General features: G+C 45.5%; 1 protein-coding gene across 3 annotated transcripts in view; it reads right to left on the reverse strand.

Moving 5' to 3' along the window:
• Nucleotides 1-17069, reverse strand: part of RAD9A (RAD9 checkpoint clamp component A) — a 215201-nt gene that overhangs the window by 41339 nt on the left and 156793 nt on the right. For all 3 annotated transcript variants that reach the window (XM_073597289.1, XM_073597287.1, XM_073597288.1), the window contains one exon: nucleotides 6797-6895. In XM_073597289.1, the coding sequence (XP_073453390.1) occupies nucleotides 6797-6895 (99 nt within the window). The remainder of the gene's footprint in view (nucleotides 1-6796; nucleotides 6896-17069) is intronic.

Below are 17069 nucleotides of genomic sequence, written 5' to 3' on the forward strand. Positions count from 1 at the left end.
GGTAAAAGGTCTGAAGTTGATTCCAAGTGTGGTACTTGCATTTGGAATCTATTGCTGTAAACCTATATCATGCGGTCAAAAGAGCTGTCCATGCAAGTGAAACAGGTCATTGTAAGGCTTCAAAAATGAAACAAATCCATCAGAGAGATAGCAGCAACATTAGGAGTGGCCAAATGAACAGTTTGGTACATTCTAAAGAAATAATGATGCACTGGTGAGCTCAGCAACATAAAAAGGCCTGGACGTCCACAAAAGACAACAGTGGTGGATGATCGCAGGATCCTCTCTATGGAAAAGAAAAACCCATTCACAACATCAAGGTGCAAACCATTCATAAGCCTGAAGCATAGAAATGCCAAATTAGACTTTGCCAAAACCATCTAAAAAAGCCAGACCAGTTCTTGAAAAGCATTCTTTGGACAGGTGAAACTAAGATTAATCTGTACCAGAATGACAGGAAGAAAAAGTGTGGAGAAGGATTGGAACAGCTCACGATCCAAAGCACACAACGTCATCTGTAAAACATGGTGGAGGCAGTGTGATGAGCCAAAAGTATGAAAATTGTGCATGTGTCCAAATATATACAGGCGGTCCCCTAGTTACAAACATCAGACGTACAAAGGACTCCTACTTACAAACGGAGGGAGACAAAAGGAAGTGAGAGGAACTCTACTCCTAGGAAGGGAAATTCACTCCTGTAAGAGCTTTTATGGGGAAAAAAGGTGTCTCCACTGAACTGAAGCTTTATCACCAAGGCTTGTTGCCACAACCCAAAATTTTCCAAATCCAATTTTCATTGGGACAGAAAGTGAGGTGAAATCTTCTGAACAGGGGCACAGACAGCAAAACAAATGTTACAGGGATGTTAGCCCTTCCCTATGCTATCCAAAAAGCTTAAAATATTGACAGTTACTTACCGATAACTGTTTTTCTAGGATATCTTTCAGGACGGCATAACCTGAGAGATGACTGGTCCACCTGACAGGAAACACAATCAACATACAAGGTTAAAAGGCCCCTCCCTTCCCCCTGCACCTCAGTTCTCCCAAAGTAATAGGTTATCCGGGTGACAGAGAGAAACTCTTCCCGTAGTACTTATATTAAAACATGGGTGGAAAGTAGGCCTGCTGTCCTGGAAGATATCCTAGAAAAACAGTTATCGGTAAGTAACTGTCAATTTTCTCTAGTCATCTTCCAGGACGGCATAACCTGAGAGGATGGACAAGGAGTTCAAGGCCTACCTCAGGGCGGGACCACCGCTTGTAGCACCTTTCTTCCAAATGTCAGATCCTGGGGCGACAGCAGTTCCACTCTATAGTGTTTCAAAAAGGTATCTTGCTTCGCCCAAGTGGCTGTGCGACAGACCTGTTCTATCGAGGCCCCAGCTCTCTCTGCCCAAGAGGCCGCCAAGGATCTTGTTGAGTGGGCCTTAAGGTTCCCTGGTACTGGGGAACCGGTCTGCTCATAGGCCAATGTTATTGTTTGCCTAATCCACCTATCCACAGTAGATTTAGACGCCTGCCCTCCCTTTCTAGGGCCGCTAAACAAACTAAGAGATGATTCGACTTTCTGTGGTCCGTTACTCTAGATATGTCAATAAACATTTCCTGACATCTAATAAATTAAACTTCCTCTCCTTCTCATTTTTTGGATTATCACAGAAGGAGGGTAAAGTGATCTCCTGAGATCTATTAAACTTAGATGCGACCTTGGGAAGATATAGCGGGTCCTGTCTAAGAACCACTCTATCTTCCAGAATCAACAGAAAAGGCTCCTTAACTGACAGGGCCTGTAGGTCGCTCACCCTTCTGGCCGTGGTTATGGCCAACAGAAACGCTAACTTAAGAGTCAAAAACTTAACTGAAATCTCTTGCGCTGGTTCGAAGGGCGCTTTCGTCAGCGCCTCCAAAACCAGAGATAAATTCCATGGAGGAAATACATTCACCCTGACAGGGGTTACCCTCTCCCTTGCCAGAAGAAATCTCTTAATCAGAGGTTCTAGTGCGAGCCTCTGATCCAAAAATACAGATAACGCCGCTATCTGTACTCTCAAGGTGTTCGGGGAAATCCCCTGATCCACCCCTGCTTGCAAAAATTCCAGTACCACTGGTACTGAACGGTAAGACACCTCCTTATCATGGCACCACTGTGAGAAGCAATTCCACACCTTGGAGTAGATCCTCCTGGTGACCAGCTTCCTGCTGCCCAAGAGGGTCTCAATTACCCTATCAGAGCACCCCTTGCCCCTAAGGATCTCCTCCTCAAGAACCATGCCGTCAGTTTGAGGAACCCCGGGTCGGGGTGGAGGACTGGCCCCTGTAGGAGAAGATCTCGTCTGATTGGAAGACGGAGCGGAGGAGAAATTGACCACTTTTTCAGAGTGGCAAACCAGGTCCTTTTTGGCCACCGTGGGGCTATAAGGATCAGTGCGCAATCTGAGCGGGCCAATTTTTGTAAGAGCCCTGGTATTAAGACTAGTGGGGGAAAGGCGTATGTTAGACGGAAGTCCCAGTCCTGAGACAGAGCGTCCAACTCCCTGGGATCCCCCTTCTCTGTTGAGAGAGAAAAAAATGATCCAATTTTTGTTCCCTCTGTGGGCAAAAAGATCTATATCCGGAGTCCCGAACTTCTGACTTATCTGGAGAAAGACCTCCTGATTTAACTCCCATTCCCCTTGGAGGATTGGTTGCCGGCTTAAGAAGTCTGCCACCACATTGGCGGTTCCTCTTATGTGAACCGCCGATATGGACTGAAGATTCTCTTTGGCCCAGTTTAAGATGTTCAGGACTAGACTCAGTAGTTTCCTGGATCTGGTGCCCCCCTGACGATTCAGGTAAGAGACCGTTGTCACATTGTCTGACAGGACTTGGATCTCTAAGCCCTGAATCCTGTCTCCAAAGGATACTAACGCTTGGCCCACCGCCAGGAGTTCCCTGTGGTTGGAGGATGCCCCTGCCTGAGAAGGAGTCCAGGCCCCCTGTGCCTGGATGTCCCCCAGGTGAGCACCCCAAACGCTTGCATCGGTAGTGATTCTTGTGGGATTCCACTGGTCCCAGGGTAGACCCACCCTGAGCTTGTCCTGATCCAGCCACCAATCTAGGGAGGTCCTTACTCTTGTTGGAATAGACACCCTTGCATCCAATGACTCTCTCCTTTTGTCCCAGGAGGACAAAAGGAAGAACTGCAGCTCCCTGGAGTGGAACTGAGCCCAAGGAACCGCTGGAATACACAAGGTCATTAGACCTGGAACCCTCATGATATGCCTGCGAGAGCACACCCTGGCTTCTTTTAAAGAGGATACTGCTGTAACCACCTTTAACCTTTTTTCCTCTGGAAGAAACAGTTTGAGCCTCTGTATCCACCAGATATCCCAGAAACACGTTTATTTGGGACGGTGCCAGAGAAGATTTCTCTGTTTACTATCCAGCCCAAGGACTTCAGAGTGAAAATCACTCTGCCTACGTCTACTTCCACCTGCTCTAGGGATTGCCTGTATACCAAAAGGTCGTCTAGGTAGGGTATAAGGGACACCCCCTGTAGGTGTAGGTAAGCTACAACCTCCGCCAGGACCTTTGTGAAGATCCTTGGGCTTGCAGCTAATCCAAAGGGAAGAGCTCGGAATTGCCAATGTTGAATCCCTTTGCTCGTAAGGACTGCGAATCTCAGTAGGGACTGGTGTTCCCTAGTGATCGGGATATGAAGGTAAGCATCCCTTAGATCTATCGTGGCTAAGAACGCACCCCTTAATAGATGCCTGCGCACCGTGTATATACTCTCCATCCGGAAGCTCTTTTGTCGCAAAAACCTGTTCAACTTCCTGAGATTTAATATCAGGCAAAATTTCCCTGATGGTTTTTGAACGACAAATACATGGGAGTAAAATCCTTGGTAAAGCTCTTCTGGTAGAACGGGGATGATCACCTCCTGGAATACCAATCCCTGCAAGCTGTCCAACAGCCCTGCAGCTTTTGAAGTTTCCTTGGGGAGACGGGTCAGAAAAAAGTTTTGAGGGGGAGGGGAGAGAAGTTCCAGACGATATCCCTCTGTTACAATCTGCAAGATATAGGGGCTTTCGGAGATCCTCTTCCACTGAGGGACAAAGTGGGATAACCTCCCCCCTACCCTGATGCTGGCGTCACTTAGACTGCTTGGTGGCGTCTTTAGGTCCAGAAAAGAGCAGACTACCTTTTTGTGCACTCTTTCCCTTTCCCCACCTTCTATTTGCATCCTTTTTTCCTTTGAATTGACCCTGGTTAGAGGAGGGGCGAAAAAAATTTCCTGCCCCTTTCTCCTTTAGCTTTAACCGGGAACTTTTTTCCCTTTTCTGCTGACCTTGACAGCACCTGATCCAGGCCAGGTCCAAAGAGTTGTGAACCTTCAAAGGGCAAACCACATAGCCTTGATCTAGACATATGGTCCCCTTCCCATGATTTGACCCAGACTGCCCTTCTTGCGGAGTTAAGGAGGGCCGCAGATTTGGCTGTGTTCCTGACAGACTCCACAGCCGCATCTGCCAAATATGCCACAGCCTTACCTATTATTTCTAACGAGTCTGTGATTTCTTTGGAATCACTGCCTTTAGAAACATGGTTGGAAAGTCTGCCTAACCATGCGTCCACGTTTCTTGCCACGCATGCTGACGCCAAAGCAGGAGCCATGGCAGCCGCATTGAAATCTCATGCTCTGCGCAAAAGCGCCTCCGCCCTTCTGTCCATTTGGTCTTTTAGGTTCCCTGAATCCTCAAAAGACAAGTCAGATTTTTTAGAAACCTGCGACAGAGCTGCGTCTAACTTAGGGTTTTTAAAGAATTTCTGCTCTTCTTCCTCCCCAAAAGGAAACCTTCTCTTCCAAGTTTTGAGTCTAAGAACCTTTCTTTCCGGGTCTTTCCACTCTCTCAAAATCACCTCCTTTAGGGCCTGATGAACTGGGAACACCCTGGACTGAGGCTTTCCCAAACCCCTGTACATCTTGTCCCGGGCCGACGCCTGAACCGGAGGTTCTGAGATATCCTCAGAGGCATAGATCGCCCTAAGTAACTGCCCCATGTCTTCCACGGGAAAGAGGTGGCTACTAGCTCTAGGACTTCACTATCCTGGCTGTCAGCGTCTGTGTCTACACCTTCCTCTAATGAGGCCTCCTCTGACTCCTCTGGGTCCTCAAACTCAACTCCCGAACTGACAGAGGAAGGGGGTCCTTGCGAGGTTCTCTGACCCCTGTCTGAAAAGCCTTCCTGAGAGGAAGTGCCTTCTCTAGAGGACAGGATTTCTCTATCCTCCGCTTTAGGTGCTATAGCAGTCTTAATAGACTGGAGGGTAGAAAGCATCTCCGACTGTACCGCAAAGAAGTCCCTCATAACCTGTGAGGTTTCCTTACTAGACAGTTTCTGTATGCACCTATAGTAAAAAGGTTTCACATGGTCCTGTGGGAGCTTATCATTACAGTTCCCACATCTCTTTGACCTGGGAGGAGGGGGATTTTTGCCCCTCATCTTGTGAGCCCCCTGAGCAGAGCCGCCAGGATCTAGGGAGACAAAAAAGACAAAGTCCAAACTTTAAACAGTTACCTAAGACTTACTGTGTGTCTCTTCCCCCCCCCCCCCATGGTGTAGGCAAGACCCCTCTTACTTCACCACATTCAAAACGGAAGAGGACTCACCACCACTGGCCTCTTCCTGGGCTAAGGTTGCAGCTGTTACCTCCTCTCCATCCATATCTGCTGCTTTGCGAGGTTTTCCGACCCCAAGAGAGGAGTATCGTGAGGCCTCCTGCTTTTCCCTGGAGCGCTGAGTGTCTATCTCCTATACACTGATGATCGGCGCCATTTTGTTGGAGAGCCGCTGTCTGAGGGAGGATTTTGGCCCCTAGTGTCCGAATCTGCCATTTTGGCATAGACCGGAAGTAGGAAGTTACAGCGCCCGGAAACGCCGCCATCTTACTCCACCCTGGGATGCCAGCTCCATACACAGGAGCTTCAGCATTCCCTATGAAGTCCAGGACCTCCACCAGCCCAAGGTACCGACCTGGCTAGCGTCCTCTACCCCCTCTGCAGCCTAGACACCAGCCTGAGCTCCAGTTCCTTCATCACCTCCATACCTGACTGGGTGGAAGGAAAGAGCATGAGGTATGTGCTCACAGGAGATCTGGGATACCCCTCTGTACCCGGGAGGCTCCTTGCCGGGGAAGACTCTCTCCCCTGGCCATTGTGGGACCCCCTGAGAAGGACAGGGCCATGGCTGGACCCGCCACCCTCCCCGGCTTTGGCATCCAGCCCTCGGGGGGGGGGACCATCCGCTACCAGCTTCAGGTCTGAGAAAAAACAACAAACGTTTCGCTGCCGGGAAACACAATCAAGAACTGAGGTGCAGGGGGAAGGGAGGGGCCTTTTAACCTTGTATGTTGATTGTGTTTCCTGTCAGGTGGACCAGTCATCTCTCTGGTTATGCCGTCCTGGAAGATGACTAGAGAAATATATTTTTTTGGGCTGTAGCTACACTTAAGTTGAATCTAAGTCAGAACAGGTACATTTTTTAGGAACAAACCTACATACCCTTGTTTGTAACCTGGGGACCGCCTAACTGTACATACACACACACACACACACACACTAGGAGTACCTTGTCCAACTGTATTTTACAGTAAGTTGTGTGTTGCTGTCTAATGTACATGACTTCTGATGTGAGGTATGTTTTATATGTACCCAGTTTTGTGATATGCATATTGTTTAATGTGCCTTGTTTAAATATAGCAATAAAATCTTTATTAAAAAATGCAGATTTATGACAAAGAGAAACATTTACCTTTGGTTCAGAGACTGTAAGCCATGATCTGCATCTGACAAGGTGGCGAGGACAAAATGTACATCGAGGACTGTGTCATCCACGCTAAATACTGCTGGACTGCGATACACACGTTTATAAAAAATAAAAATAAATATATGTATTAAAAAAAGTGGTCATTGCCGGATTTATTGCTCAAAACACATAACATACATTAAAGTATCGCTAATCAAATGGCAGGCTACCCATGTCCACCCAAAACACAAGCCAGACTTCCACAAGATTACCTTTCTTTTGTTATTCGTATCTGACACATTCACAACCTTACAAATTATATAAGAATAAATGCCTTTGCATTTAAAAGTCTCTTTCTCGGGATATACTACTTGGTGAGAATGAAACCAACTGAAAGTAATGTATATTTGACAGTGCATGCATTTTGTCAACATTGTCAAATGTAGCAAAATACATGTAAACAGGAAATGTAAAATTAGCTGGCAAAAGACACTAGAGCAGTGGGGGTCAACTTGAAAAAAGTTCCTCAAGTGTGGCACTTGAAATTTTCAGAGGGTCATTTTCGTGCATTGCATCAAGTTAGGTAACACACCTCAATGCCCAAAATTTCAGTCTGGTTTCTCTTTTTTTGCAGCTTATTGCAATGCACACTGAAGAAGACAGAATACAACAGACAACAGCCCCCATTATTGGTGCTAGTGGAAGTAAAAAATACCTCTTGCATTTGTATTAGTGGGCACAATAATAGTTTCATAGTTGGTAAGGTTGAATAAAGACATTAGACCATCCAGTGAGTTCCACATTCTTATCGCCCTGACAGTGAAATACCCCTACACAGCTTAAAGCGGAGTTCCGTGCCCCCCGTCCCCCCAACAAAAAATGTAAAGTCAGCAGCCACACATACTATAGCTGCGGACTTTTAATATTAGAACACTTACCTGTCCTGGCATCCAATGATGTCAGCACCCCAGGCGATGTTTTCATCGGCTCTTGGGTGCTGCTGCTGCTGCCACTGTCTGTAAAGGAAACCAGCATTGAAGCCTTGCGGTTTCATAGCCAGTTCCCTAATGCATATACGCGAAGCTTGCTGCGCTTTCTGAATGGCCCAGGGGCGGGGGAAGGAGGCGTCATGGCCCGATCACTCGGAAGTGCAGCCCCCCTCCTCCTTCCCCCTCGGTGGAACACCACTTTAAAAGGTAACTCCACTTGCATAGGAAAAAAAATAGAATATAAAAAAAAATATATATAGCATATAAGATTGCAACAAGTCATATTGTAATGGAATATTATAAAAAAAATGACCTTTCCTTTTCAATCTGCAACCACTGTAATTTTCAGTAAATGCAATGCAATATGGCTACCTGGAGGTGCTCTGTACACAGAATGTGTACAGAACACCACTCAGAAACATAATTTCCTGCTTGTGTGATTGGCTCACTGATTTTCCCAGAAGTCTATGAAGATAACCTCAGGAGACCCCCCCCCCCCCCCCCAAATGTCCACAATGCAACCATTCTGTGAGAAGAGAGCAATATGCTTTAACCACTTCAATACCAGGCACTTATACACCTTCCTGCCCAGACCAATTTTCAGCTTTCAGCGCTGTTGCATTTTGAATGACAATTGCGCGGTCATGCTACACTGTACCCAAACTAAATTTTCATCATTTTGTTCCCACAAAGAGCTTTCTTTTGGTGGTATTTAATCACCTCTGGGATTTTTATTTTCTGCTGAACAAATAAAAAAAGACCAAAAATTTGGAAAAAAAGAATGTTTTTTTTTTTGTTTCTGTTACAAAACTTTGTAAATAAGTAAGTTTTCTCCTTCACTGAAGGGCACTGATAAGGCGGCACTGATAAGGCACCGATGAGGTGGCATTGATGGGCACTAATATGCGGCACTGATATGCAGCACTGATGGGTACACATAGGTGGCACTGCTGTACACTAATGGATGGTACTGATGGATGCCAATCAGTGCCAAACAATAATGCCTGCCAATCAATCATGCCCATTCTGGACACTGATTGGCATCCCTGGTGGTGACCAGCGGTGGGCATCCCTGGTGGTGACTACTGGTGGGCATCCCTGGTTGTCCAGTGTGGGTATCCTTGGGGGGGGGCTGCACTGATAATCAACACAGACCCCCCCCCCCCCCCGGTCAGAGGAGCAGCCGATCGGCTCTCCTCTACTCGTGTCTGACAGACGCAAGTGAGGAAAAGCTGATCAATGGCATTTCCTGTTTACATCGTGATTAAACACGGCTGATCACGTGGTAAAGAGTCTCTATCAGAGACTCTTGACCTAGATCGGAGCTGCGGTGTGTCAAACTGACACACCACAACAATGATCGCTGCAATGCGGACCCCCGGGGGTGCACAGCAGCTTGATATCCTGGCGACGTCATATATCATCAGGATTTCGCAACCACTTTGCCAACGTCATATTGCTACATGGCGGGCGACAAGTGGCTAACTATGAACTCTGTCGGTGTGTCACTATTTTTCCGTTCTCTCTCTCGCTTTGTGACTGTCGCTGTCTCTCTCTCTCTGCCCGTCTCTCTCTCTGCCTATGTCTCCCTTGCAGGCAACAGCATGAGGTGAAAATTGTGTTTTTCCCACATCTTACATGTTCCTCTTAAAAACCGGTTATAAACGAAAACGTGCATAAACTCGGGTTACAGCTTTTCCACGAGTTTACAAGCATTTAGCATTAGAAATGCCCGTAAACTATCATAATGAACAAAATTTATCTGCTTTAAAAAAAAAAAAAAAGTTTGTAAACTTAACTGCCTCTAAACTCCTATTAACGACTGAGTGTACGTATACAGATAAGATAACAGAGGAGAGTTCAGGGGCTGAGGTAAAAAAAAACTTTCAACTGCTCCTAAAGGTCCGTTTTTCAGCTGTAGTGTACATGAGGCCTAAAGGGATGCAGACCCCACAGTTTTCGTCAGAACTCTACAGCTGCAGCAGCTGATTGATAATTATGAAATCACTTCCATTAGACTCACTTAGCACAGGGGCACAGAGGAACAAACAATGATTTTTTTAGAACAAAAGGTAGGAATCTGCAATAGAGTTTGTTAAAATTCCTGCAATGGACATAGATCACCCAGAGGGGAATGTTCGATTTTGTTGAGAAAAAAAGTGTTACGCTTTAAGGTTAAATCGCTTCTACGATCTCATTGAATGGCCCCATGTCTTCTTACATTCCTTGAGACTGAACAGTTTCTTAAATACGTTGGGATCACCACTGAGATATTTGTACATCGCTATTTTATCTCCTCTTCAGCGTCTCTTGTCCAGGCAGAATAAGTTTAGTGCTTTTTGGTTCCTCGTAATTGAGGTCCTCCAGTCACCACATTAATTTAGTTGTGCTTCTCTGGACTCTCTCCAGTTCCAGCACATCTTTCGAGGATTGGTGACCAGAACTGGATGGCATACTCCAGATGTTAGCTGAACCAGAGTTTTATAAAGTGGCAGGATTATCATTTTATCTCTGGAGTAAATTCTCTTTTTAAAGCATGCCAACAGTCTGCTAGCTTATTGTATAGTATTTGCTCAGTCTGTCTTCAACTAGGACCCCCAGATCTTTCTCCATCCTGGATTGCCACAGAGGTTCTCCGCCTAGTGAGTAACTTGCATTTATATTTTTAACCCCCAAGTGCATTACTTTACATTTTTCAATATTAAATCTCATTTGCCATACAGTTGCCCACCCTGTTAATTTTTTGAGGTCCTCTTGTAAAAGCTTCTATATCCTGCTGTAATGTTATTGCCCTACTTATTTTTGTGTCATCAGCAAACAGAGATTGAGCCATTTATACCAACCTCTATATATTTTATGAATAAATGAGTCCCAGGACAGAGCCTTGGGGTACCCCACTTACCACTCCGGGCCATTCTGAGTACACGTTGTACAATACATCACCGTCCATTGGACGCACCCCTGTAACCAGTTTTCTAGCCAAGAACAAACCCCACTGGCCAACGTCCCTCCAGACATCAGTTTTTAGATTCAGCATCTATGGACGACTCTATCAAATGCTTTTGCAAAATCCAGATACACCACATCCACAGGCCTACCTTTATCAAAATGGCAGCTCACTTCCTCGTAGAATGTTAACAGATTGGTTTGGCAAGAATGACTCTTCATAAACCCATGCTGATTACTACTAATAATACAGCTTTCATTAGCAAATTCTTGGATATAGTCCCTTATCCCCTCCAATAGTTTACATACTATCGATGTTAGACTGACAGGCCTGTAGTTTCCCGGAATAGATCACTGCCCTTTATTGAATATTGGTACCATGTGGGCTTTTCCCCAATCAGCGGGTAACATTCCTGTCAGTATGCTATCCATAAAGAGTAGGAATAACGGTCTTGCAATAACCTGACTGAGTTTTTTGAGGACTTTCGGATGTAAGCCATCCTGTCCTAGTGATTTGTGTTAAGCTTTTCTAGTCTTTTCTGGACTATGGCTTCTGATTTTTTTTTTTACTTTCCTCCACTGTGCCTTTCGTGGTCTTTTTTAGCCGCCCTGACTGCATTCTTACAATTCTTATTGCATTCCTTGTAGTGTTGGAATATCCTCAGCAATGAAGCACTAATTTTAGTGAATGCATTAGTAACCCTTAAAGGATAAGTTCACCTTTGTAAAAAAAAAAAAAAAAATATGCACATCTTTTTGAAGGTAAAAAAAATGTGCATTTATTATAAATTTTTTTACTAGGAGCCGGCAAAGCATTGATTGCGTGTGCAATGCAGGACCCCTGCAGACTGTCTATGTAAGCTGTATGGGGAGGCAGTTATTCACTGATAGGAAGAAACAATGAACTATATAGGAGCACTCACTAGCGCCTTGGTAGCTCATTGAGAACTACAAGCCGACAGCCACAAAGGCTACAGTACTTGTTTTCATTCACACTCTGAATGAATGAATGGACGCGGCCAGATGGGTGAAGAGTGTACAGGGAAAAGATTCCTGGTTCGCTGTCACTAGAGGTAGCAGGTCTGGGAACAGATGCAGCAGTAGGAACATGTTATCCCCCTGCTCCACTCCACGCATGCGCATTAGTGGTCATAGCAGAGAAAATTTACTTCATCCTCCCACACACTGATGGTCAGGATCATGAAAATGAACTCTGCACAGAATACAGTCTCTTTTTCAGTGCCAGCTGCTGGAACACAGAGAACACCTTCTGCCACTGCTGCCCAACAGGTGTCCAATCGTTCATGGGCTACACGCAGAGGGCTATCGGGCTGCATAGGCACCAGGGCATTAGAGGATGGTCAGACAAAACAGACATGATTCAATTGCTCCCAGGCATCTCTAACAGAGATTGTACTCTCTGAAGGTACTCTTGAAGGATCACATTGGGGGGGCAATGTGTTTATATCTGTAGCAGGACGTAGAGTAGCACTGAGGACACCTCTAGCACCACTTATAAAGAAGAAACCAGCAGTAAGCAAATGCCTAATCTCTCCCATAAACCTCACCTGGCAGTGACTGCATGTAGCCCATGGGCATTAGAATGTTGCCCTTTCAGGCAAAAAAAATGGCCAGTTCAGGTGTCTAATATACATCTATAGGCCCCTTTACCTTCATGGATTCTATCCAAAACCCCCCCCCCCCCCCATAATACTTACCTTAGCTCCATCTTGATTTAGCGATGTGCACAAGAGCAGCGGCTCAGTCAGGTTTCTTCCTCCCCACTGGCTCTAACAGCAGCGGAAGACATGGCTTCGGCTACTGTCGATCACTGCAAGTGAGGAGAGAGCTGGGAAAAGACACACAGAGCAGGGGCTCAGGAGAGAGCCTGATTGGGTGCCCCCATAGCAAGCTGCTTGCACTGAGGGCATTTGGCAGAAGGGAGGGGACAGGAGAGCCGGCAGGAGACCCAAGAAGAGGAGGCACGGGACTGCTCTGTACAAAACCACTGCACAAAGCAGGCAAGTACGACATGTTTGACCACTTCAATACCAGGCACTTAACCCCCTTCCTACCCAAGACAATTTTCAGCTTTCAGCGCTGTCGCTGTTTAAACAATTGCGCGGTCATGCTACACTGTAACCAAACAACATTCTTATAATTTTGTTCCCATAAATAGAGCTTTCTTTTGGTGGCATTTGATTACCTCTGCGGTTTTTATTTTTTGCTAAACAAATAAAAAAAGTCTGAAAATTTTGAAAAAAAAAAAAAAAAAAAAAGTATTTTTCTTTTGTTTCTGTTATAAAATTTTGTAAAAAAGTAAGTTTTCTCCTTCACTGATGGGCACCGATAAGGCGGGACCAATGAGGTGGCACCAATGAGTTAACACTGACGATGGGCACTCATGGGTGGCACTGAAAGGCCATCATCTGCCTGGTGGTCCAGGGTGGCATACCTTTTGGGGTACTTTTGTGGACATCCCTGGTGGTCCTGGGCGGGCATCCGCGCTGATAAACAATCAGCACAGACCCCCGTCAGGACAGCCGTCGATCAGCTCTTCTCTACTCGCGTCTGTCAGACACGAGTGAGGAAAAGCCGATCAATGGCTCTTCCTGTTTACATCGTGATCAGCCATGATTGGACACTGCTGATCACATGTTAAGGAGCCTCAATCAGAGGCTCTTTACCGAGATTGGTGTAGCGGTGTGTTGAACTGACACGCCGCACCAACGATCACCATGATGCGCGCCCCCACAAGCGCACGCTGGCAGTTAACCTGCTGGGCGTCATATGACGCCCAGTCAGGAAAACTGAAACACCGCCCAGCCGTCATTCTGCTTTAGGCCGAGCGGAAAGTGGTTAAAAAAAAAAAAAATCTGACTAACCACTACAATACTGGGCACTTTCACCCCCTTCGTTCCCAGGCCAATTTTCAGCTTTCAGCGCTCTTGCACTTTCAATAAGAATTGTGCGGTCATGCAACAGTGTACTCAAATGAAATTTTTATCATTTTGTTCACACAAATAGAGCTCTTTTGGTAGTATTTAGTCACAAATCAATTTTTAATTTTTTGCGATATAAGTGAAAAAAAGAGCGGAAATTTTGAGAAAAAATACTTTCCACTTTGTTTTAAAATAAATCCAATAAAATCTAATTTTGTCATAAATTTAAGACAAAAATGTATTCTGCTACATGTCTTTGGTAAAAAAAATCCTGTTAAGTGTATAATAATTGGTTTGTGGGATCACGGACATATGTGTGCAGATGGATCACGGACATATGTGTGCAGATGATCAATGGGACCTATGATTTTAGTGTTACATATGTGGGGACAGGTGTTTTTACTGTGTGGGGACATGTGTGTGGGGACAGATTTTTGGGGACACCGTGTGCGTTTACATTGTGTGGGGACACTGTGCCGGTGATCAGTGTGTAAAAACAGCTCATACTCACTGATCATCGGCTAGCAGCAGCGATCTGTTCTCCTCTCCTCACTGACAACTTCCGTGTGAGGAGAGGAGAGCCGATCGCCTAGCAACCAGCTCTCTGTTTACATCACATGATGGCTCTGATTGGACACAGCCATCATGTGATCAGGGGGGCCAATCACAGAGCCCTCCTGCCGATCAGAAATGCGCCGTGTCAGGGTGACACGAGCGCATCGGGATCGCGCTGCTGCGAGGGCACACGCGTGGTCCCCCTCCTTCTGGAGGGACATTCCTAAATGTCCACTCAGAAGGAGGAAGCGCCCACCTGGCTGTATATGTGCAGCGGCCGTGTGGAAAGTGGTCAATATCACTTTATTCTATCTAGAGACATTAGACAATTTTGCAAATAAAGCCTTTTAATACGGTTTTGTTTGGTTTGTGAGGTTTTAGAACTTACCTTTACATACTGTACATTCATATCCATCCCTGCCCTCAAAGCTCATACAATCTTAGTTCCCTACGCTCACATGCATACATAGACACATAATGGGGTCACTGTAGACAGGAGGTCTTTAACCTACCAGCATGTCTTTGGAGTGTGGGAGAAAACTAGAGTACATGGAGGAAATTGACACAAGCACAGGAAGACCATGCAAAATCCATGCAGGTGATGTCAAGGTTGGCAGAAGTGCTAACCACTATGCCACTAGGCTGTCAATTCGGCCTGTCTACAGGCTGTAACACAGTAACTTGTAAATAGCAGCGGTCAGATTCCATTTAATGAACCATAACGGATTTACTGTATTTATATAATTGCTAGAGAAAGGGTACTGAAGGCTGAAAAATATTCAGGCATTTAACTAAGTCATGATCACTTCCAACTTCCATTCTATGGCATTTTAAACAGCCAGTTGTGGAAAGCAGAATACACAATTAACTTCTGAATGATGGCTACAGCGCAGACCTCCTTTGCCAGGAGGACGTCAATAGACGTCCTCCTGTGCTTGATCGGCCTGCCCTCCTCCTGCAGGGCGCGCTCTGTGATCAGCAAGTCTATGAGACTTGCTGGATCACAGATCGGAGTAAGGGGTCGATCCCGACCCCTTACCATGTGATCAGCTGTCAGCCAATGACAGCTGATCATGTGATTTAAACAGAGCCGGTAACCGGCTATTTTTTCTCCTCGCGCTGACAGCCGATCACCGGTGGCCGTGAGAGGGACATTAATCCCGATCACAGAGAGCTGCCGCCAGCTCCTCAGTGCCCACCTGTACCACCTGCCATTGCCACCTAGCAGTAGGCAAGAGTGCCGCCTACCAGTGCCCACCAGCACCACCCATCAGTGCCAACAATCAGTGCCTCATCAACAGTGCTGCACATCAGTGCCCATCAGTGTCACCTACCAGTGCCCATCAGTTCCACCTATCAGTGGTAGCCATCAGTGGCCATCAGTGCCGCCATATCTGTGCCTATCAGTGCCCATCAGTGCAGCCTATCAGTGCCCATCAGTGCAGCCTCATCAGCGCATATCAATGAAGGAGAAAAATTACCTGTTTGCAAAATTTTATAACAAACTATGAAACAGATTTTTTTTTTTTTTTCAAAATTTAGCATTTGTTTGTTTAGCAGAAAAAAATCCCAGCTGTGATTAAATACCACCAAAAGAAAGCTCTATTTATGTGAAAAAAAATTATAAAAATTTCATTTGGGTACAGTGTTGTATGACCGCGCAATTGTCATTCAAAGTGCGTCAGCGCTGAAAATTGGTCTGGGCAGGAAGGGGGTTTAAGTGCCCAGTAAGCAAGTGGTTTCTGGTTTGAGTCATCCTGCTTTATACAATGTACAGGGCAGAAGGGGCAAGTCAGTTCTTGTAAACAAATAACCAGTCCCTGAAGAAAACCCTTAAAAAACAGACTCTAAAGGTTGGAGGGTAAGAGGTTTTATTGGCAACGTCTCAACATTCTGGTTAAAAAAAATAGATCACATTAAGAAAAGCCTTATTTACAATGATTTAGGAGCGGTTCCCCAAATTTTTGCTTAATGTACACACCAACCCACCTGCCATCTTGCCAAAGTTGTTTCCGGGCTTAAATATTTGTAAGCTCAAATCGAATTTAAAATGTAAGCTTCTGCTGACTCCATATATGCCGATGTACTAAAAAATATTTTACAAAAACAGACTTCTGTTTGGCTTCTCATTTGATAAAACCTTTAGCTACAGGTTGTTCAGCTTTTTCACGATTTGGTCATAGCTACAGCATGTGTCAAACCCACATGTATAATGTAACAAATGACTGAAGCCTATATATTGCTTTATTTGCTACATTAAAGCGATATTAAAACTTTGAATTTTTTTTACATTTAAATAACAAAACATGTCATACTTGCCTGCTCTGTGCAGTGGTTTTGCACAGAGCAGCCCCGATCCTCCCCTCCCTGGGTCCACCGCCAGTGCTCCTGGCCCCTCCCTCCTGCCCCAGAGCAAGCAGCTTGCTATGGGGGCACCCAGGTAGGCTCACTCCCGAACCTCTGCTCTGAGTGTCCATTCACACACACAGCCACAGCTTGGCCCCGCCCCTCATTGGCTGTTATTGACAATAGCTTTCAGTGCTCTCGCACTTTGAATGACAATTAGTCATGCCACACTGTACATATAGTTAGTCAGGATGAAAAAAGATACAAGTCTATCTAGTTCAGCCATAAAGATAAAACAAAAAATATACAATCCCATACCCACAGTTGATCCAGAGGAGGGCGAAAAAGCCCAGCAAAGCATGATCCAATTTGCTACAGCAGGGGAAAAAAATCCTTCCTGATCCCCGGATTTTCTCTGGATCAACTTTACCTATAAATGTTAGTACCCAGTTATATTATGTACATTTAGGAAAGAATCCAGGCCTTTCTTAAAGCAATCTA

This window comes from Aquarana catesbeiana, linkage group LG08, assembly GCF_042186555.1.
Source record: "Aquarana catesbeiana isolate 2022-GZ linkage group LG08, ASM4218655v1, whole genome shotgun sequence".
NCBI lineage: Eukaryota > Metazoa > Chordata > Amphibia > Anura > Ranidae > Aquarana > Aquarana catesbeiana.